Genomic DNA, 21,997 nt, shown 5'->3' with positions numbered 1-21,997 from the left:
AATATTCTGAAGACTCAACTCATATATACTGTATGGTACTGCACTATCAGAGTGATGCATTTTTACTCAGAGACAGGCCATGGTGATGTAATAATTTAGTTTGACTTTACCTTTCAGTGACAGCAGGCAGGATGAAGAACATCCACAGGTGGATCCCAAACACAAGGATCACCTGAATGGAAGGGACAACAGAGGGAGGATAGGAAGGGTGTAAGGAAAATAAAACTAAAAAGCACATTAGTTGAGATGTTCTAAAAATTCAGAGCAAGTCAACTCTAAACATTTCAATAACTGAGAGCCACAGTCCTCCACCTCCGGATGTCTTCAAAGGGAAAAACATGGAACCAGACAGACAGATACATAATGGCTAACCTGGAAGATGAGTTTTCCCAAGACGGCCTTGCGCAGGTACAAGGCTCTGTCGATGATCATGGTGCTGAACTGGATGAGCAGCATTACCAGGAAGGCCTCGGGAACCTGGTCCTCTGACAGGGTGGAGGCTATATCCGCTGCTGCACTGTGTTTCTGAAGGAGAGAGGTGCAGGCCATGAGGGATTTTCTCTATTAAATGATTTAAAATATGAAATGGCGTCTAACATATTTACTTTATGATGTTACCATTGCCTTTAATAATGAAAATAACTGAAATTACAAATGCACCTCTGTTTTTGTTATTGTAGGTGCAGCCGTGCTATGTGCTAAAGAGTCAGGTGGACGTGATGGAATATAAAAAAGATGAATCGATACCCTGTCATACAGGTTACATCACTTGGCGCATACATACATATACATACAGTGGCGCATAATGAAAGTGGCCCAACAAATGTAGGGGATGGCTTGGACAAGAATAACCCGCCTGACATATTAGCTTTTAAAGTTAAATTTACGTTTGTGCATAATGTTGTGCAATGCAATTTTGCAACAGGGTGATCTGCATCTTAAATATTTAAACCCAGTTTCTGACATTGTTGTTGCAGACTATAAAAAGCACAGTAAATATACAAATACTAAATGGAAAAAATAATTAAAAAACAGTCACAAAACCTGCTGTATCACACCACAATACCAATGCATTTTCAAGTAGGCAAAGCACCACCTGGAGTCTATGCGGGTTTAGACAGAAACATAAACTCCTTAGATGCTCTGCCTGTTTATCAAACAGCAGTAAACCATTATTGCTATGGGTTGGCTCTCTCTCCTCCCTTCCTTCCTTGTGTTCTCAGTTTTTCCCTTCCCTGTTGTCTCTGTCAGTCGTGTCTGTCTAGTCTTGTTTGTGTGTGTGTGTGTGTGTGTGTGTGTGTGTGTGTGTGTGTGTGTGTGTGTGTGTGTGTGTGTGTGTGTGTGTGTGTGTGTGTGTGTGTGTGTGTGTGTCCGGGCCTGGCTCATCTCCACCTGCAGCACTCCGCTGTGGCTCATCATCATCAACCCCTGCAGTTATAAGCTCTGGTTCAGCTCCCACTCTTCGCCAGTTCGTCAGTTTACCTGCAGTGGTATATTGCTCCGGCCACCTTTATAGTCTTGAGAGTGCATTCTTTGTGATCTTGCCTAACGTCTTGTTTTCCGTCACAGTTTCTCCTGTGTGCGGAGTCGCTGCCTGCCTGTCCGCTAAGTTACCAGCCAGTTTGCTCGCCGTCCGCCAGCTTAGTGTGAACTAAGTGTGAATTTACTGGTCACTGGTTGATATATCTGTAATGAATGTTAATGAAACCAATACTTCACACTGCCTGTAAAATAAGACAGGCCTTGGAAAGTTGGGTTGCATTTCAGGTTTCTGTAGATGACCTCATTTCAGTTTAGCTTAAATTCTGAAAGTTATTTTAATCACTAAATTTGATTCTTGTAGTAGTTTCTGATTTCATTATTGTAAATGGTTGATAATTGGTAAATAATTACAAAATGACAACTTCCATCCAACCCTCCCTCCATCTCTCACCCCAAAAGCCCAAAACCCAAAGACGATGATGATGAAGTCGATGACATCCGTCAGGAACATGAGTGCATAGACATCTGTGGCAGCCCGATACTCGGCATGGAGAATACCCATGAAGAAACCCTGAGCTGGCCTGTAAATACTCTGAATACTGCAGAGTAAAACAAAATGAAATGCATTAAACCACTGCATTAGTGGAAAAAGTAATAACATTTGAGTAATAGATTACAATGTTTTTAATTCGCCCTATGATTGCAGCTAATTGACTTGAAATAATTTGTGAAGAAATAATTATTTTATCATTAACATAACATATTGATAATATATAAATGTTCTTAGAGGGTGACGGTGGTGACAAGGTGACATCATAGCCTCTGTATCCTACTCACCCAGAGATGAAGACATGTTTTATCTTGTGTCCCACAGCCAGCAATCTCTGACTGGCTTCCTCTCTCCTCCGGCCTTTCTGCTTCTTCTTCACTGGCTCTTCACAGGGCTCTGCAGTCTCAGCTGTGGGCTCCACTGGAACAGTCAGAACCACAATCAGGGAGAATTAGCACCAAAAACAAATCTACAGAGACTCTTACTGACACAGGAGTTATCAGAGTACTGACAGATGAACATAGTAAGAGCAAATTAGTTTAATGCAATGTCATGGTTGGTTGAGACTTGTAGACGACAAAAAGGGCAACACTATTGCAGGTCAAGTTTGCAATTGAGTTCCTGTGGGATAAAGTTGTGGGTAGTGGCTGATCGTTGCATCCAGTTCATGAAGGAATAGAAAAATACTATACGAAGTTAATAAATTGTGTACTATTTACAAACATGGGTACGCTGCACAAGTTGAAGTTGAATAAAAACTGCACATACTTTATTGGTTTCTGGCGCTCCAGCCTTAATGGAAGAGTTAATGTTATGAGTAACACCTCTACCATCACAGTCCAGACATAATGAAGCCACAAACCTTTGCTGCCCCGTTGTTTGGGTTGTTTGGGTTTCTTGCGGAAGCGGATACTGCTGCTTTTCTTTGGGACTTCCTCTGTCACCTGCTCATTGTCTCCCTCCATCTTATCCTCCCCGTTCTTCAGCCCAGATGAAGATCCCTGTCCGTCTGTTGACCCAGTGGGTGCTGGTTCCGCTGTAGGAGGCTGAGAGGTCGCAGCAGCAGAAGAGCTGGTACTCGGTTCAACATAGTCCACCTTATCCTATATTGATAAACAACAGAAAGACTAGGAAAGCAGTCTAATATCTTTAAAAAGACGTCTGCTGATACTGTTACATGATCACTGCTTTGGTCAAACTGGTTATTGAGAGAGCAGTAACCAGTAGCAACTAATATCGCCAACCTTTTCAAGTTGGTCCAGTTCGTCCACCTCTCCTCTTTCCTCCTTCCCGCCTCCATCTTCATTTTTTTCATCCTTACAACTTTCTGGTGAGGGGCTCTGCTCCTCCAGGGGGCCCTCATGGTCCCACAGGCCGTAACGCTGTGCCCACGCACGCAGAGACACACACACACACACACGCACAGTGAGTAAAGTTATGTCGGCTCTATCCTGTTCTTTATTGGATTTGGGGTATTTTCTCACATTCCCACATCACCAAACCCATTCTTTGCAATCCTCTACCTGTCCACCAGTCATCTCACTGACTTTGACTCCAGCCACTCCCTCCTGCCCTGCAGTGACCCCTTTCCATCCAGTCCCAGTCACCTGATGTCACGATCCTGTCCTGAGCGTGTCTGGTTTTCAGTCCTGTCTGTGTGTCTTGTTGCGGAGTCTGGGTTTTTGTTCCATGTCTGTGTTCCTAGTCCTGTGTTTTAGTTCTTGTCGTAGTATTTGATTCTAGTTCTTTCTCTGCATCTTTTGGGTTTAGTCTGCTGGGTACTCTGTGTTCTCATTTCTCTGTTATGATCCCTGTGTTATAGTTGGTTAGGTGTCATTTATGTTCTCTGCCAGTTTCAGTAATCTGATTTTGTTCATTCAGCTCTAGTCTCTGTTCAGCCTTTATTATTCCTCCACATCTTATTTAGTATCTGTCTTGCCTCGTATCTTAGTCCTGTACCTTAGCTTATGTGTTAAGTGTTCACTCCCGGTCTGTGTACTTCTGTGTTTTGCATCTGCGTCTCTCTGTTCCCCCCTGCTGTCTCTCTGCCTGCCTGCTTGTCTCTGTTTTCCCTTCTGTCTCTCTGCCTCGTTAACCCTGATCCCAGTCACCAGTGTTGCTCCCGCCCTGCTCGTTAGTCCTTGTGTATAAATGTCTGGTGTTTCTGTTCATTCCCTGTCCGGTCATTGTCGCATATATGCCCTGTTGTATGAAGTTGCTGCTCTTGGATGCTACCGGTTTCCTGTACCTGGGAGTTCTGTTTGTCATGCTTGGGATTAATAAACCCTGGAACTCAATCTCAGCTCACAGTGTCATGCGTTGCGGCTCTCCCCTGCTTTGCGCACCCAGCGATCCTGACACCTGACCTTCTCTGCCCACCTGCTCATCTGTTTTCTACATTCCCTCATCGGCCCTGCAGTATTTTCCATTTTACCTCTACTTGCCTGAACTGATGATCCTTTGCCAAACCCTTTTGGATAAGTCTGCCTTCTTAATTCAGGTTTTGACCCTTGGCGGTCTTATGATTCAGTAAAGATATGTGTTTCCATTTTGTCATTAAATCTCTAAACTGTTGTCTGTCTATTCCTTGCTGCCTGGCAGGCGTTTACAGGAGACAGGTCTACCAAACCAATTTTCAATTGAAATATATCGACCTAGAACACAGGCCGCCTTTGTGTGCACATGCTCATGTATACTTTTATCCAAGGCGACTTACAATTTCTATTTATGTCAGAGGTCACACGCCTCTGGAGCAACTAGGGGTTAAGTTTCTTGCTCAGGGACACATTGGTGGTTGGGTCACAGTGAGCAACTGAACATGGGTACATTAGAAATTACAATGCTGCTCTCCGCATAAGTTATGGAGATGCAAAAAATGGCAAAAATAATGCAGGCTTTTTTCCATGGACAGTATTCTTCAGCCTCAGACCTCTACAGGAGTAGGTGCTGGCAGCATATATGGCACTATTTTAACAATGAGCTGCAGGGGTTGTCCCTTTACCAGCCATCTCAGCTACTGATTTTACTTAGTTTATCATTTTAAGCATGTTATACCTTTCCTGAAATTTCTCTGTTGAATGTCTTTTGTGACTTTATTTAACTTTCCCTACGTTTTAATTATTATACAGTAATATTTGTACGTTGCAGCGACTCAGCAATGAGTTTGATATTTTTCTCAAACAATATCACCATAATATTATAGAGACAGTCCGTCTGTATGTCCTGTCCAGAGGCTCTTCAAATGACATGGGACAGATCTGTCTGCTAGTTTTCTGTCACAGGTGCTATTGCACTGGTCAAAGCTGAAGAGCAGGCGGAACCTTCAGAAGACACCCACATAAGGTGGCTTAGCAAAGGGCCTACTGAAATGGTCCAGTGTTCATTGGCTGTATCTAAAGTCAGTGCATTTGAGTGTACTGTTAGGACTTTTTAGCACCAACTTTTTATTTTGAAAAGTGGAAGGTGGCCAATTATGTCCTTGTTGCTTTCACCCTGGTCCTTGCTTACGAGTCGTCGAGTGTAACCCTCACTGTAATGACTGTAAATACTAACTGACCATGAGCAGGGATCTGTGGAAGAACAGAGCCAACAGCTGAAGAAGATCGTATCTGATGTAGTTGTCAGTCTTCTCCAGGCCCAGGATGCGAGGTGGGAAGAAAGGTTTGTCTTCATTTAGAGTCATCTCATAAACACTGTTCCAGGGAAAGAATCCAAACTGGAAAAGGTATTTCACCACCACCATCACCTGGAAAGAGGCAAACCAGAACAACCACCAGTTAGACCAATAAAGAGTGCAAGAAAGCAACAGTACACATGCTGTCCCTCATCATACCAGTCAGCAACATATGTGAGCTTGTTGTGACCTGAACGTAGCACTGCTCTTCTCATTACTGTAATTCAGTAATTGGATTACAGTGGTTAGAGATCTCCAAGTCTAATCACCAGTGATTGAGATATCACATACTGTATGATGAGAAGAGGTGTTCTAAAGGTTAAGATAATGGGATTACAAGGATAAGGTTGAGGCCCCAGAGTAAGTCTGCCTTTCTTCATGCCATATTAAGCCTCCCTGAGTAAGGTTGTTCTGTAATTAAACTTGTTTATTTTCTGCGTATGGGTTGCAAAAGAAACCCAGCCAAGATTCAAATCAGATTCATCTCTTTTGACGATTGCTTGTGGTCAAAATGTAGACACATCCTCACCTCTAGGTTATGTTAAAATGAAAAAAGCTGTATTAACTTATACTATATAATTAATATATTTGTCCACTTGCAGGAGAACCAGCTGTAAACACAACATTAGACATTTTGTCACCATATTAAAGTTGATGTGTTAGCATTCATTTGTGTGTACCAGGTAAATGAAAGTCCAATATTCACTCTCCTTTTAGCGCCTGTTTGGTCTCCACCACCTACAGAGAAACTTATCTGACTGTTCAGCTGCTAAATGCTCCCCTATGTTCACCCGTTTGTCATTAAGTTTCTCTGTCTGCTGTCTGGTGCTGAGGTTTATCAGAGCTTTGACTTTGGTAACTGTGTGTGTCTCTGCGTTCCCACCTCTGTGTAGACTATAGCAGTCATCCAAAACCTCTTGGTAGGTCTTGGAACAGCCAACATAGCCCATAGGAAGACCAGTATGGGCAGGACCAGCGATATCACAGAGGCACTGACCACGTTGTTCAACACTATGATGAAATAGCAGACTAGCTCGGAGTTGGCTGCCAGCAGGTTGTACATGGCAAAGAGCAACTTCAGCAGACGGTTCTGGTTGTTATAAAACTCTCTGCTCTGCTCCAGCTCCTCAATGAAGAAATGCCTGCAGACAGAGAATTACAACTATCAATTTGTTTTGATTTATACATTTTATTTGGTGGTCACCTTACATCAGATAAAAACAGAACATGTTTAAAAAATGCATTAAATACAGCAACAACAACAATAACTTCAGTAAAACAATCAAATCACATTATTACAGTGAGTATGCTAATTTGAAATGATTTAAGAGCATGGAGAATACCCAAAGGTTTTAAGAGCGTTCTTCAATGTTAATGTATCATTGTGTTCATCAACAGTCTTTCAATAACTGGTTGAACAAAAAGCAAGTTGTATTAAACTACAGTTTTCATTCCACATTCATTCCTTTCGCCCAATGTCAGCTGGGATTGGCTCCAGCCGGATAAGCAGTTGATGATGGATGGATGGATGGACATTCATGACCCAAACATTCCCTCTGCAAACAATGTGGTGTCACTGCTGCTAGACACACAGCCCTCTGTGGATCATGTTTGACCTTCTGGAGTCAAGCGTGTTCACAGTACCTACCGTTCTCCCAGCAGCTCGCTGGCTGTTCTGGAGTGTCTGTGTTGTTGCGTGGGTGGCACTGGTACCAGTTCCATGCTGCTAGATGGGGGTTCTGGACTCAGGAGGTTTGCAGTGCTGTTGACCCTTGGCCTGGGGGTAGACCGGCCTGTCAACCCCCCGCCATCCACCTCCAGGCAGCTGAGAGAGTGATTGAAACACACATACACATCAAAATACAAATACATAAAACTGAGAAACTGAAGATGGACTATTGTACAGAAATGTATTATTCAAAACAAGACTTTATATCTAAAGACCCTCTATCTGCCACCCTGATAAACTGGTGGGCAAAACAAACAAACGATGAACTATGTTACCAGTAGTTGCCCTAACATGTACATTTTGTCCTGAGGGTACTGCTAGAGGAAAAGAGCAAGGATCCTTTAAGAACATCCAACACAAGAGCATCCATGTTTAAATAAAGACATGCTCTCATTACATCAGCTAGAAAGACACAGTGTAAACCTACAGTATGTACACAGCATGATGTGTTCTAGGAGTGATAATAATAATAAACCCTCATTGCAGCATTAAGTCTATGGAACGGACTCAGCTCTATGAGTGAACTAATGAAATAATAATAAAAGATTTATTATAATATTATTAGTAAATAAAAGACACACTCTTTTCCACACTAACCTGTATCTAATGGAGTTTTCTGCATCAGTCTCATCCAAACAGGTCTCCAGTGTGGGACTCTCACTGTCCTGAGATATCTGGTCCTCTGTGGAGTCTGCTGTAGTGTGATGCTGAGGGAGACAGACATACTGTAAATTAGAGAGGGGTTGTGTGGGTGTGTGAGCCTGTTGGTCTCTGTGTGTGATCACTTTTTGCTTCACCTGCTGTATCTTGTGTACCGTGAAGTAACGTTCGTTGCACAGAACGGTAGATGTCTCTCTGTACTGTTTGGTCAGCAGGTTGAGCCACTGAGTCACTCCATCCAACATGGCCAGAACAATAGCCCATAAGAAGCGCAGGATATCCAGAATCTTCTGCACCATCTCACCATGAGCTGCAGCACAGAGAGAGAGAGAGAGAGAGAGAGACAGGGGGAGGAAGAGAGTAGAACAGGTGATACTGTGACTGACTTAGATTTAGCAGCGTTGTGAGAAACCACCATTCCTTTTTCTGAACTGTGAAAAGACTGTGTGTGTGTATGTTTAAATGCATGTTTGGAAATTAATTTCTACTAGTTCAGTCTTATAAATCATAATGGCAGCAGTAACACTTGCATGTGTGTATCTTTGCGCTTTCCAATAAAAAGGGCTGTTACAACCTAATAAAGGCGAGAATCACAACCGATCAATTCTGTCTTGCGAGAGATTGTTCTGGCTTTTTGATACCTATTAATACTGTATTTAGCCATTTAGGCTCTTGTTAATTGTACAATTTTCTGAACACACAACCAATATACTGAACGTTACCCTCAGGATAACAATAACTAACCAGAATGTTGTGATGGTGAAAGGGGGAGTAGGCCAAAATCTTGAATGTGAACCTACCAGACTCCTGTTCCTCTGGCTCCCCTTCCTCCTCCTGAATGACAGGGTCCTCAAACACATCATTGTCACCAGAAGCTACACACACACACACACACACACACACACACAGTACATACTTAATGCTAAACATTAATGCAAAACATAAACATCAGTAATGATATGCAGAAAATTCAGTCCATTTCAGTCAGTTCATTATCTTCTGTAAATTCAGACTGACTGACCACAGCTTTGCCATTAGTCAGGTGGACCCAGACAAACCTGGCAAACCATATGAACAATATACCATATAAATCCAGATGTCTTCCCTCCAGACTTGAGACCTCTTGATTTCAAATTTAGTGCGCCACGTTCACAATAATCGTATCAATTCTGCAAGGACTAGCACTTCCTAACTCAAAAGTTGCCATGGACACGACCAAAACCAAAATCATGACATGTAATCCATCTTTCCATATGAAGCCTCACACCATAAATACACATATTCATAAAAAAGAGCTACATATATAAGTTGTGAGATTGTCAAATATTTTAACAAAATAGGGGTTATCTTCCAAAAAACGTGGGGTCAAGTCCCTGGACTCACCCAGGATTACATCTGGCTAAGTAGTTTTCATACAGCATGTCAGCAAATAGGAATTTCCACCTTCTAATTTTCTTAATTTGTGTGTCTTTACAAAATAGGCAGCAGATTCCTTTAACATGGTGTTGGTGGGCCAGTAGGGGGCAGTCTTCTCTCTTGTCCTAATAATAAGATCCAAATGCCCCAGTGCAGTGATGGGGACGCTGCACTGTAGGAGCTGCTGTCCACCCAGGTGGGTGCTACACATTGGTGGTGGTTGAGGTGAGGCCCCCCACTTCACTGTGAAGCGCTTTGAGTATCTATGATAAAGCGCTATATAAAAGTAATTCATTATTATTATTATTATTATTACATACTGCAGATGATAAAATTGAAAAGAGCAGGGGATCTACAGAAAGTTTGACAGATTGACAGATAGACAATGCATCCTACTCTTCCTCCTGCGTCAATATTTTACAACTGTCTCACAAGTTAGACATGAATGTGGGCTTAAATTCGGGCCACTTAGTCATGCATAGAAAAGGCTGTAAGGACTTCTAACCTATCCCAGGGAAAGCCTCTTGTTGTGAATACATTTTTCCTTCTTTGTCTTTACTGGCAATCTTCTTCAGCTGTCTCTGGTGTCTCTGACGTTCTCTCAAAGCTGCTTTCACACTGCTCACCCACGCTTGGTATGCCAACTGAGAGGAAAAAAAGACGACAAAAAAAACATGTGTAATTCGAGTTTAAGCACTGCAGGTTAACCATAGCGAAACACTATGATATAACAACTGCAACTAGGTGCAGTATACAATATCAGCCAGTTGTTAGACCTGGTATTGGACTGACCCAAACACTACAACATGGCAATTATATGTCTGGGGGGGGGGGGGGGGGGTCTATATTAATAAAAATTTTAAAAAAAGATTTTGTGACTCAGTTGGGTGTCTGACCTGACAGGCCGTCAGTTTCTGAGGCTTCTGTTCTTCAGACTGCAGATCTTCTTCATCCTCACTGTCTGATTCAAACAGGTAGTATTCTCCTGAGTGGAGCACTGTGAGTAGAAGAAACACATTACAACCTCCTCTACCTCACTAAAATTAGGTTATCTGAATTTAGATCAGAAGGACAACTTCACTTTTAAGTATATTTTTCAGTGGCGGGTCCTTGTGGTAAAAGATAAAAAAGAGTGTTTGTTATACCCGTAGCATGGTCCAACCATGGCTGGGACCACTTTTTCTTCCTGGACCTTTTCTTGTCTGTCTGGTTTTCTGGAAGGAAACAAGAGAAGGTTTAGATTTGTGCTGCACAGGAGAAACATATGGATGGTTTTGCTTTTCAAGTTTACCGTTGTGATGGTGGAATTAAAAATGTAACCTGAGGGTGGCGCTAGAGTTAAACATCATGGGATCATTAAATTAAGTTAATAAATGTTTATCTAAAGTTGCAACACACTTTACAATATAACAAAACAATGTCATGGTTGTGAGTCCCTCAGCATGTTTTTGAGGTCTTCTGCCCCCTAGTGGTCAAACATTGATTCACGCAGCTTTAAAGAGGTCATATTATGCTAATTTTCCGGTTAATATTTTTATTTAGGGGTTGTACCAGAACAGGTTTACATGGTTTAATTTTCACCACCATATTTTTGTCATAATGCACGTTGCTGCAGCTCCTATTTTCACCCTGTGTGTTCAACGCTCTTTTTAAGTTACAGAGTGAGGCATCTCACTTCTATTTGATCTTTGTTAGGAGTTGCACATGCGCAATACCTAGATAAGGACTACAAGCCAATCAGAAGCAGAGTAGGGCGGGTCCTGACAAGCAAGGTAGTGTGATCTAAATCAAAGCTGCTCCAGCCAGTAAATGCGGCTTCGGTTCAGCAGTACAGGCAGAACGAAACGAACCAGCTTCACAACCTAGCCTGGAGCAAGACGTTTTGGAGTGATAGGTTATTCATTTGTTACAAATTTATCTTGTCTCTATATCACAGTAACAACTTTATGTCCCTTGACTGCCTGGAGGATATCTAACGTTCTGTAGGGAGGGTGGGGGTGAGGGGAGGCAACAGGCGGATGTCTTGTCACTGTGTGCTGCAGCTCAGTGTGTTTCTCCACCAGTTTTACACAGATATGTTAAACAAGTAAAGGCTGGGCTACAGTCGAGCTGTTTTCAGGCAGTTCAGAGCAGTGTTTTCTGTGGGAGATGGGAACTCCGTTTGAGGTGGATTTTGGGCTTTTTCACTTTTCAAACCTGTTACATGCACAAAAAAGATATATAACACAATGAAGGAGAGGGAAAAGGCCAAAAAGCAGAATTTGACCTCTTTAGGTAAAAGCAAACATGTATTATCAGTAAATGTATTTACTGATAATACATGTACGTACTCTGCATTACTACAGTGAAGAACTGTGCAGTTTAGTTCATTGTGACGTGCAGTCCTTGTACCTCCAGCATTTTGTATTTTCAGGTCAGATGAGGAAAGAATAAAGGGAAAAAATATGAAATGAAGAACAGACAGAAAGCAGTCAGTAAGGAAAGAAATGAAACAGCCACAAAAACATTATAAGGTTTCCTGTGAAACCTTGTAGGCAGGACCATCTGAGTAACATCACTATTTTTACACCCCAGTCAGCGGACCAACAAAGGAGACACACGATAAAATGAAACTTGACAAATGATGCACTTCAATGCTGCGTTCAGTGGTTTAAAAATAACACTGATTAAACCCTGAGGGGTGCTGCATCTTTCTAGCAGGGTGCTGAATATTCTTCCAGTAAACCAGTGAGTCCTACCAGCAGTCTGACTCTTGTTGGACTCTCCACTTGATTTGTGTCCATCTCTGTACTTCTGCTGCTTGGAGCGAATTCTCTGCATCCTGAGAGAAGAGGACAGGAAAAGGAAGAAAAGGAGAAAGAAGACGTTTTAACTCTTTAACTCTCTATCTCAGCTAGTTCATCATGTTTTCTTTGGGCTAATGTAAGCAATAGCTACCTGTTGGATGTCTGTCTATGGTGTATTTAGGTTAGCTGTGGGCCAGCTGGGCACAGAGTTATGAGCTAAATTTACATTATGTTTGAAGAGTAACTTAACTAAGTTCATTGTTTTAAAAGCAGACATTTGAATGACTCTGATACTACAAAAGAAATCATAGCCAGACTGATGTTGGATTTCTGGGGCTGATAAGATTCTAAATATAGACTTCAGTGTCTCCGAGGGTGCTCAACTCACACAGCCAGCATAAATACAAACATCCCAGCACATAACACAGTCAGCAACACAGTTTGTTTAATGCTGCAATAGCAGAGGGGCCAAAACTGAAAACTGAAGCGAGCTCTCCTCCGTCTTTTATACGTACAGACCTGGTTTGCAAGAAAGTTCAGACAACAATATGTGTTGTGGCAAGACATGTTGCAGCTGAACAATAACATTTAACACAAATAAATGAAAGTGTTACAAATAACTACAAATAAAAACAATGTTATTCAGCTTGACTTGAAACATGTAAGGGCTGACCATATACATAAAAATTCAACCTATCCTTTTTGTGATGCAACTTTTAAAAAATATTTGCCAACATGTATGTTTATCGTAAAATCAAAGTGTACTTTTGCTCTGAGTCTGGTTTTTCTGGTTTGGGCTCCTTCCATTGAGTGCAAACCTTCATACTGCAAGTACATGTAGTACTTGTGATATGAGCCAATAAAAAACTTTGTGCTGGAGGTAAGATGGATATATTTGTACCAGATTTCATGGCAAAACATCCAACAGTTGTTCTTTCTCTAAACACCAAAAATGTCAACCTCATAGTGGAGCTATGAAACATCAGGAGGTCACCAAAGTCATTACAAGTACTAAATACCAAAATGTAAAACAAATTTATTACAAAGTGGTGAACTTTAAGAATTTAAGAATTTCATCATCCTGCTTTCCATTTACTTGTTTCACTTGTTCTTTGATGCAACATCATAATGCTGCTCACAAAGGCAACTTTCATCAGCTGCACTTACTGTACTGTGAACACTTACGATCTCTTAAGCTGTGACAGAGATTTCCTCTCAGCTTGTTGGTGGAACTTAATGTTCTTCACGATACTGGCTCTGAAGAGCTCAAACCCCCTGGAAGGAAGAAACAGCTGTCACTTCATTTGTCATAAAAGCAAGCCTTTAGCAAGTAACTGGGGAGCCAGTGCCTGCAGCAGATTCATTTCAATTAACAAAGAAAGTGTTTCACATTAATTTCAGTTACAAATTTGGCATCTTCTGCCATCTGTAGCACAAATAATACATTTCTCTTTTGTCTTTTGCAGGAAGGGACTACAGCTTGCATTTTGTTCTACAACCCTGTGTTGTATAAATGAACCTTGTGTCAACAGTGCCAATACTAATGCCCCACGGTTACAGAACATTATAAGCTACATTGTCCATAATGTTAATTGGACGGAGCATAAAGCCAATGAAGTGATACTACTATTATAATGAAATTGTTACCTCATGTTCACCCTCCTTTGAAGTTTTTGTGTTTTATTGTTTCACAACATTGACGCAAAGTAGACCGAATGTGACATTTAGCCAATTATGTGACTTCTAGAACCTTAAATTTACTTTTAATTTTGGGTGTGTCTTTTTAAAGGGGGTGAATATACACGCATGCAAATGTGTATTTTGGATTGAACATTTGTAATTCATTAAGATCACTTTGACATTAAAGTATCTTTTCCTGTTGATCAGTGTCAATAAAGCCACATTAAATCTACCATGATTCAATGTTTTTAAACAATAGAATATGATGAATTATACTTTTTATAGTGCCTGTATGTACAGTATAACAAATGTCACCATATCTTGTTAAATTGCTACTTAGGTCAGAGCTAACTCCATCCACTGAAGGAGACAGTGTCATGTGGTTGAAACAGTAAATAAACTTGAATGCTCTTAACTTTTTGGTTTGTTTTACATCATGTCTTTTTTTTCTATTTCTCAGTTTTGGGGTTTAGCGTGAACACGAGTTCAACAAAAGATTGATTTTTCTTTCTCAGACTGTGTGATTTGCAGTATATTTAAATATACATAATCACGTGTAACATAGATATATGTCCTTTTCATTTAGCTGCTTCATTCAGTCAGTTATCGGTACATGGTCTCTCACCTTGAGGCCTGTTTTGCAGAAGCCTGCAGCTCTGCCGTCACATGCAGGAAGTAGAAACTGAGGAAGACCCTCCTCTGCAGTAACAGGAAGAGGAAACAGATACTGTCCCAGATGATCCCGGCCTCTTCTACTGGGAGGCTGCAGGTTTTGCCACTCACTACTTTCGCTGTCAGGGAAAGAAACACACACACAGTGACACATAAGATAAAAAGGCATTCTGCAGAACTGCTTCTTTTTGCTCGAGTAATATAGATACTATTGCTAATGTATACATGGTCAGTGTTGTGGTGTATTATTATTTTTATTATTATTATTAAAGCACTTACGGTCATAGTATCCTTTGACTGTGCAAACCAGGCTGAAGAGTTGAATCACCCAACAGAAGCCATTCTGCATCTCAAACACAAACACACACGCCAGGATCTGAAACACAAACACACACAGATTTCTCATCTGACAGCCAAGGACATTCATCACCTGTGCTGAGAAGATCCACACGCAATGTCAAAGCACCTGAGGCTGAATCTTTAAAGCAAAACATAGAGCTGTATACTGAATAAGAAAACTGAAATCAAACATGGATCCAGTTAAAAGGGGGGCTAAATCTGCAGGCATTTAATTTATCTAGACATAGAGCAACTGACACAATGGTTTTTACACAAGGAAAGAAATAAGGTTAAAATTGACAAAACGTCACAAATCATGAAAAATTTGTCACAGACAGTTTTTCACAGAGTTTATAAAGTTTTCCCTAACTTAACAACTCAATAAAGAGTCTGGGGCCTTTGGGATTGGCCCAGCTGTTTCAGAGCCATGAGAGCAATAATGAATTTCTTCAAATTTGGCTCAAAGAGTAACTGACTTGAACTTGGTTGTGAAAGGTCACTGTGACCTCACAATTTTTGCTGAGAATTTATGAGGGTAGTTAAAAAATGGCATTTTATATCTAGTCACAGGTCAACTACACTGTGACATCATAAAACACCATCCCAAAACATCTGAAACCCTCTTTTTGGCCATTATTCAACCCATTAACTCAGGAACAGGGAGGTTGTGACCATATTTCAGTTGGTCAGACACTGAATTGGTGACACTTTTGACTCAAAGGTCACTGTGACCTCAAAGTAGGTTTTTAGCAGTAAATTAAGAATGGATTGGGCCATTCCAGATTCCACACACACGTTGACTGGGACGACACAATGAGTAAACAGTGACTAGCACAGTACGGGCTTTCCTCCATCTCGTCCATTCTGCCTTTTTTTGAGCCATCGGAATCACGTGACTGCAAACAGCGTATTGGAGCGTGAGTGAGAGAGTTTCACCTACAGCTCAGAGAGGGGCTTTGCATCTAAAAATGCCAGGAGAAAACAAACCACCACTTTAGTGTAGCTGTACTCTAGAAGAATCTATCTTTACATAGTCAAATACATGTATACCTGTTCAGCCAATGCAGCAATGATAATCCTTTATTCATTAGTTCAACAATGTATTTTAACTGCAATCATACATATGTATCAGTGTATTGATAACTTCCATTTATAATAAAAATAAATATTTCATTGAATTCCTTCCAAATATTTACTACATTTATAATATGAGTCTGGACAGACATTGATTGAACTGCAACTTGAACCTTGACTGGTTACTGGGGCAAACGTGGAATTGCCCCCAAAAACTGCAAACTATCACCATATGATGAGCTTTATACTTACTGATAACATATTTTTAGATATAATGACTGCCACATTATAGATGATGAGGCAGTCCCACAGGGCGAGGCGGGTCCTGGATGGTTTGACCAATAGCTGGGTCCCAAACAGCAGAAAAAAGAAGCAGGCGAGCAGGTAGCCCAATCCAAACACGGAGATCCTGGTAGCCCCAGTGATGAAGACCACTGACAGCACAAACCAGAAGAGGTGACGAAACACCAACACTTTAGCCATGTCCAGGTAACTCCTAGAAGAGGACGAGGGAGAAACAAACATTCTAGATTTGATCGACAGAGAAGCTTTTACTGTGAGCAGGACGGGGAAAGTGCGACAAAGCTGCAAAGCAAATGATGACAGGAGCATCAGCAGGCTAACAGCAGGTCCAGCTGTGGATGTCTGGTAAACATGTTGTTGTTGTTGATGCTGGATTTACCTGCAGTTGATGAAGTTGGGTGCAGGGTTGAACGGTCGACCTTCCATTGGGTCAGGGTCGTCTGTGTTCTCTCCGGCCTGAACCATCCAATCCTCCGTGCGCTCACACTCAAACACCTTCCACTGCTGGGATGCACACATCAGCAGCACAAAGTCCGCTGTGGACACACACAACACAATATACCATCGTCATCATCATCATCATCATCGTCATCATCCTGTAGCGGAGCAAACGGGGGAGCAGAGAGTGCGGCTGCCCCGGGCCCATGGTTCTCACCTTTTACAAAGGGATCCACCCTGCATCCAATCTGACTGACTGAACATGGATTTTTGTTGTTTAGTTGAATATTTTGAATAAAGCTTGTTTGTGTGTCTTGATTGCGGCACAGACCATGTCTGTGTCTCCTGCAGAGACGAGTCCCCTCCAATCCTGGTGTGTTTGCCAGGTGAGTAGCCTGCGCTTAATTTGGGCTGATGTGAAAGCTGTCAATCAGACTCTGGTGTGGACCAAACAGCTGCAGCCAGACCACTTGAAAAGGGTGGTCAGACTCTGGGGCAGTTCGCTTGAGATGTGAAAGCAAACGAACCACCAATGATTTTAGTATTATTTCTATTGATAAATCAATCTTCTGATTGTGCAGTCTGTCCAGGAAGCTATCTTATAATTGATCTGTGTAAGCCATGTTTATATTAATGCAAATAATTTGGTAACCATGTCAGCACAGTGTTTCCCACACATACACTTTACTTGGGCAGGTATACCTGGCCACCCATTTTAGCATTTTGCAGAGAAACACAGAGAGATTGTGTTACAAAATGCAGACATGGTGGATATTTTACAAGCACAGACCAGGTAAAGCAACAGTGAACACAGCAGTGCAGATATCATTTGCTAGCCACCAAGTTGGTTTTGATCGTTTCGATCGTGTTCATTAAGAAACCTCCTCCGCATGCAGCCCACCTGCTGCAGTGAAAACGTAATTGCGGGTGGAAAAATTCAAAAGACGAGTTCTGTGTCTTCTCGGCGACTTTATAAAACGTACCGCTGATGGAGAAAGTCTGCAGAGCAGACACATACAGGCAGAGCAAGACAGGAAGAGGTGAGGAAAACCAGGGTGTTTGCAAAAAGAGACCAGAGATTTAGGTGTGTGTGGGAGAGGGGAGCAGATTTAAGTAGTGAGTAGAAATAACCCACTAGAAATGGAAATATACACTACACCCTGCCTGAAAATAACTATCGAGGGAGTGCTGAGACAAAGGTAGACTTATTTTGTTGATGCAGGTAAATTAATAAATTGACTCACAGACACAGAGACATGCAAACAAACTGACCTATGAGGTTTTTGGAGTTGGGCACAGTGTAGAAGTCAGGCAGATAGATCCATTTAATGAGAGCCGAGTTCATCAACACTGGAATATTCCACCGCCATGGGTAGTCTACAGGACAACAGACACACAGCAGATACAGATAGGTACAGGCAGGTGAGCAGAAGTAGGTACATTATTTCAACAATTACTCATTTCTACAGTAGTTTCCCTTCAGCAGACCTGAAGTGTATGATGCCATGCCAGAAACTGAAAACAATGACAGAAAAGAAGGCTATTCTTTGACATTTTCATGTGTGAAACATACATAAACCATACCCACACTTTGAATGTGAATGAAATATTGAGATTTGGCTTAAAAATAACTGTATCTACAAAAGGGCCCGGCAAGAAACATAGTATGGGAAGTATAATATTTCAGCTATTCAACACAGGTGAAAGACCCCAAAACCAAATAGAAACTAAATAAGTGTATCAGAGATTAACCCACATGCTCCAAATGTTGGATTTTGCATGGTTACTGTACTGGGTGCCATTAGATTGTACAGGTCAGGTATATTTAATAAAATGGGAATTTATTGCATACTGAGTGCAGGATATTTGGCTTATTATAATATGAACAATATGTCCATAAACAACATTTCAGTTATTCTTTTATGTAGAGCACACCTACAATCATAGAACATACTGTTATACTGTATTACATTGTCATCTAGTTGCACTTAACATATCGTTCATATCAGGACTAACCTATACAGAGAGCAGGCGGTATGCCCACACACAGAAGATACTGGTAGATCATGAAGATGGAAAGGAAGAGACAATATTTGGGCCAGATCCTGGCGATAGCTGCCCGTCGCCGCCTCACCAAGATGGCTACCAACCAACAGCCATGGATAATCACCATGAAGTTCATCCGCTGGCCAATCACATTCACCGTCATCAGGAAGCAAATCTTCAAAAAGAGGGAATGTTTTTAGAGATTAAAATAAAATAAAAACAGAAAAAAACTAATTTTTTGTCATTTTACAACTCGACTCTCTTTTTATTTAATTTCTCAGAACACTGATGCTTTTTTTTTACCTCTAATCCAAACTTGTAGAAGGTGTAGTTGAGCAGGTACTTGAGGCAGGGTATGAGGCCCTGGTCTAGAGTGTCCCTGGTGGCGGAGGGAAACAGAGTGGGGATGGTGGGGGGAGATCGTTGGAGCTGGCGGTAGTGGTGAGCCTGGTGACGATACACTGTCGCCTCAAACACCAACAACATCAGCACTATCAAATGGTTCTGCAAAAAAAGGATACAAATTCAATGATGAGATGAATTAATTAGACCTTTAGAGAAGCAGATCAGCAGACCAGGGGGGGGCTGAGCTATAATATAGGACTATCGCCTCTCGAGGTACAAAGTGATATGACAACACAGGCCGGGCCGGTACTAACTGAATAATACTATCTCTGCAACACAATACATAGATGTGTTTGACACAAAGTCAGAACTATCGCTTAACCTTTACATTCAGCAGCCTACATAATGTTTATATTGTAGATTCATTCCAAACCTTCATAAACTTATTACAGTAGCATTTGTACTGGAGCCATGCCAGTCAATATTTTTTTGACTGAGTAGGATACATATGTTAGGCATACCTTGCTGTATCCCAGTACAGTGGCATCTTTCCTGATGCCAAACCATTTGGCTGGATCCACTGGCTCCATATACAGAGGGGAGTTGCTAATCTCCTCTGGTGACATGTTGGTTTCATTTTCCAGAGGCTGTGAGAAAAAGAGGAACAAATTTATAAGCAGACCACATTACTATTGTGTCAGGTCAAGATAATCTACAACACCAGCTGTCCCTGCTCATGGAGATTAAGAAGCAGTCAGGCTTAGTGATGGTCATGATGCTGATTTCTTTTTTATTTCTCCTCTTTTTTATTGGAACACATCTAGTCCACAGCTGTTACCTTGGATAAAGAAACAGCGTAATGTAAACCCTTGGAATCTTCTGCCTTTGAAAAGCTAAGAAATTCTATAGTCTTGGCAATACCTGTCTTTTCATCAGACATGACTATCCGAAACATCTAGATGCTTTCTCTTCATGAAAGAAGACTTTTGGTGAGCATGAACCTTGACCCTTTCCGTTTGTGCTCAGTTTCCTCCTACGTCCTTCCTTTCTCCTGTTCCATTCATTATCTCTCCTGTCCAGTTGAATCTGGCCTGTCGCTGTTCAGATATCTCACCACGGATGAAATTTATATAGACAATGTGCATATACATTTCTCAGGGCTCCAATCCTAGAGCAGACAAATATGTAAAGCGAGACTTAGACTTGTTAGAAGTTATTTTCCTCTCTCACTGAATGCCTGCTTTATTAACTGTCTGTTTAATTAATCTCTGTTACTGAGTTGCACATCAGGGTTCCCATTTTTAGGTGAAATGTTCCTCTATGAAGGGCTGCACAGACTAAATCTGGTTCAGCAGGAGCATGGAAAAACTCAGCCTGTTGCCTTGTAAACAACTTTAATTGCGGACACAGATTGGTTAGATTCAAAAGATTACTGTATACTACTGAAAAAATACAAGAGCTAGCCAACCTCCTCAGCTTGCATGTGTGTGTATTTAAGCTCCATTAGTTTGCCCACAGGAGCAACCAAGGCCTCTTTCAAACTCAGCACAAGAGTGTCAAATTATTGTTCTAATGAAGCTTTTGTCTTTGATTGCGATGTGTACGCTAGGGCATAACTTTCACAAGGGACAGGGGGGACATGTCCACTCCACTTTTCAAAACTCTGCATATTAATGTAATTTCAAGCTCCGCCCAGCTGATGTGACACCTGTGTACACCAGGATAGTAACTAAGTGCACTCTTGTGATGGAGTGTGCACGTTACTGGTGGAGTTTTGAGACAGTGCCGCCAACAACAACAAGTTGGATGAATTGATCTCCGTCTGTCATTGATTAATTGGTGTATTTTAGCTTCTTAACAGGTAAAACTTTAAGCTAAAGTCTGGGACTTCTACATATAAACATCTCTTACATTCATGCACAATGCTGATCAAGCCTATCACAGCCAGGTAAACCTCTCTGTATTCTCAGTATATCAGAGTTTTTAAATCTGGTGTCTGTGGCAACGTCCGTGCTCTGGAAAACCTGTAGTGATGTTTTTTATGCCAAGCAGCAATGACTGGTTTACCAGAGCTGAAGGGGGAACGGCCAACCGTAGCAACAGCAGCAACTCACTATGACAGAGCCTATATGTCATAAGCACGTGTTGTGTAATTACTCTCACTGTCAGAAGAGGGGGACAAAAAGGTTTTTTGATTTCTTTGGATACATGAAAAGGGAGTATATTTTATGTTTTGATACATTTCTAATATTTTGTGAAGATTATCTGTTGATAGTGCCATAAATAACGTACCATAGATCTACCAGTCCTTTTCCTAACTCAACACCACACTGTGTGATGACCCAGCAGGGTTTTCGGTTAAACGTGCAGAGAGAACAAGTCTGGTTCCCTGAATTACTGCCCACGTCTCTGAATTCATCAGTGAGTCAAAAAGGTCTGCTGCTCTGGTGACTAGTGCTCCGCAGTTGGTGAAACAACCAAGCCATTCAGAGCCTTTGTGGGCAGCACTAAAATTGGTGATATTACAAATGTCAGAGTCAGAGAGATGGGGATGTTTCAGACATAGCTATGGTCAACAGTGTAATCACTACTCTTTATCACTGCTAATTGTACTCTACATAGTGTAATAACTAAGTACATTTAGTAGGGGGCGGCTGTGGCTCACGAGATAAAGCGGGTTTGAACCCTAGCTCCTCCTGTCTACACCTTTCAGTTTCCTTGAACAAGAAGCTGAACCCCAAATTTGAAGGCTTTGCCATCAGGGTGTCAGTATGGGATTAGTTTCAGTTTCCTTTCTGATGAGC

The 21,997-nt window shown here is 41.5% G+C and overlaps 1 protein-coding gene across 4 annotated transcripts in view; it reads right to left on the bottom strand.

The window, feature by feature from the left end:
- Positions 1 to 21,997, bottom strand: part of piezo1 (piezo-type mechanosensitive ion channel component 1) — an 84,783-nt gene that overhangs the window by 9,191 nt on the left and 53,595 nt on the right. For all 4 annotated transcript variants that reach the window (XM_038737152.1, XM_038737149.1, XM_038737150.1 and 1 more), the window contains 25 exons: positions 19,715 to 19,840; positions 19,152 to 19,352; positions 18,819 to 19,023; positions 18,075 to 18,179; positions 16,744 to 16,900; positions 16,314 to 16,557; positions 14,928 to 15,024; positions 14,602 to 14,767; positions 13,482 to 13,571; positions 12,249 to 12,331; positions 10,656 to 10,724; positions 10,407 to 10,507; positions 10,016 to 10,154; positions 8,895 to 8,969; positions 8,232 to 8,404; positions 8,032 to 8,141; positions 7,354 to 7,530; positions 6,589 to 6,847; positions 5,589 to 5,777; positions 3,277 to 3,414; positions 2,895 to 3,135; positions 2,320 to 2,452; positions 1,934 to 2,081; positions 373 to 525; positions 111 to 172 (listed from right to left, as the gene is read on the bottom strand). In XM_038737152.1, the coding sequence (XP_038593080.1) occupies positions 111 to 172; positions 373 to 525; positions 1,934 to 2,081; positions 2,320 to 2,452; positions 2,895 to 3,135; positions 3,277 to 3,414; positions 5,589 to 5,777; positions 6,589 to 6,847; positions 7,354 to 7,530; positions 8,032 to 8,141; positions 8,232 to 8,404; positions 8,895 to 8,969; positions 10,016 to 10,154; positions 10,407 to 10,507; positions 10,656 to 10,724; positions 12,249 to 12,331; positions 13,482 to 13,571; positions 14,602 to 14,767; positions 14,928 to 15,024; positions 16,314 to 16,557; positions 16,744 to 16,900; positions 18,075 to 18,179; positions 18,819 to 19,023; positions 19,152 to 19,352; positions 19,715 to 19,840 (3,641 nt within the window). The remainder of the gene's footprint in view (positions 1 to 110; positions 173 to 372; positions 526 to 1,933; positions 2,082 to 2,319; positions 2,453 to 2,894; positions 3,136 to 3,276; positions 3,415 to 5,588; positions 5,778 to 6,588; positions 6,848 to 7,353; positions 7,531 to 8,031; positions 8,142 to 8,231; positions 8,405 to 8,894; positions 8,970 to 10,015; positions 10,155 to 10,406; positions 10,508 to 10,655; positions 10,725 to 12,248; positions 12,332 to 13,481; positions 13,572 to 14,601; positions 14,768 to 14,927; positions 15,025 to 16,313; positions 16,558 to 16,743; positions 16,901 to 18,074; positions 18,180 to 18,818; positions 19,024 to 19,151; positions 19,353 to 19,714; positions 19,841 to 21,997) is intronic.

This window comes from Micropterus salmoides, unplaced genomic scaffold (assembly GCF_014851395.1).
Source record: "Micropterus salmoides isolate LMB-PRFRI ecotype aquatic unplaced genomic scaffold, ASM1485139v1 Ms_hic_scaffold_22, whole genome shotgun sequence".
Taxonomy (NCBI): Eukaryota; Metazoa; Chordata; class Actinopteri; order Centrarchiformes; family Centrarchidae; genus Micropterus; species Micropterus salmoides.
This window is presented reverse-complemented; position numbering and strand designations above follow the sequence as displayed.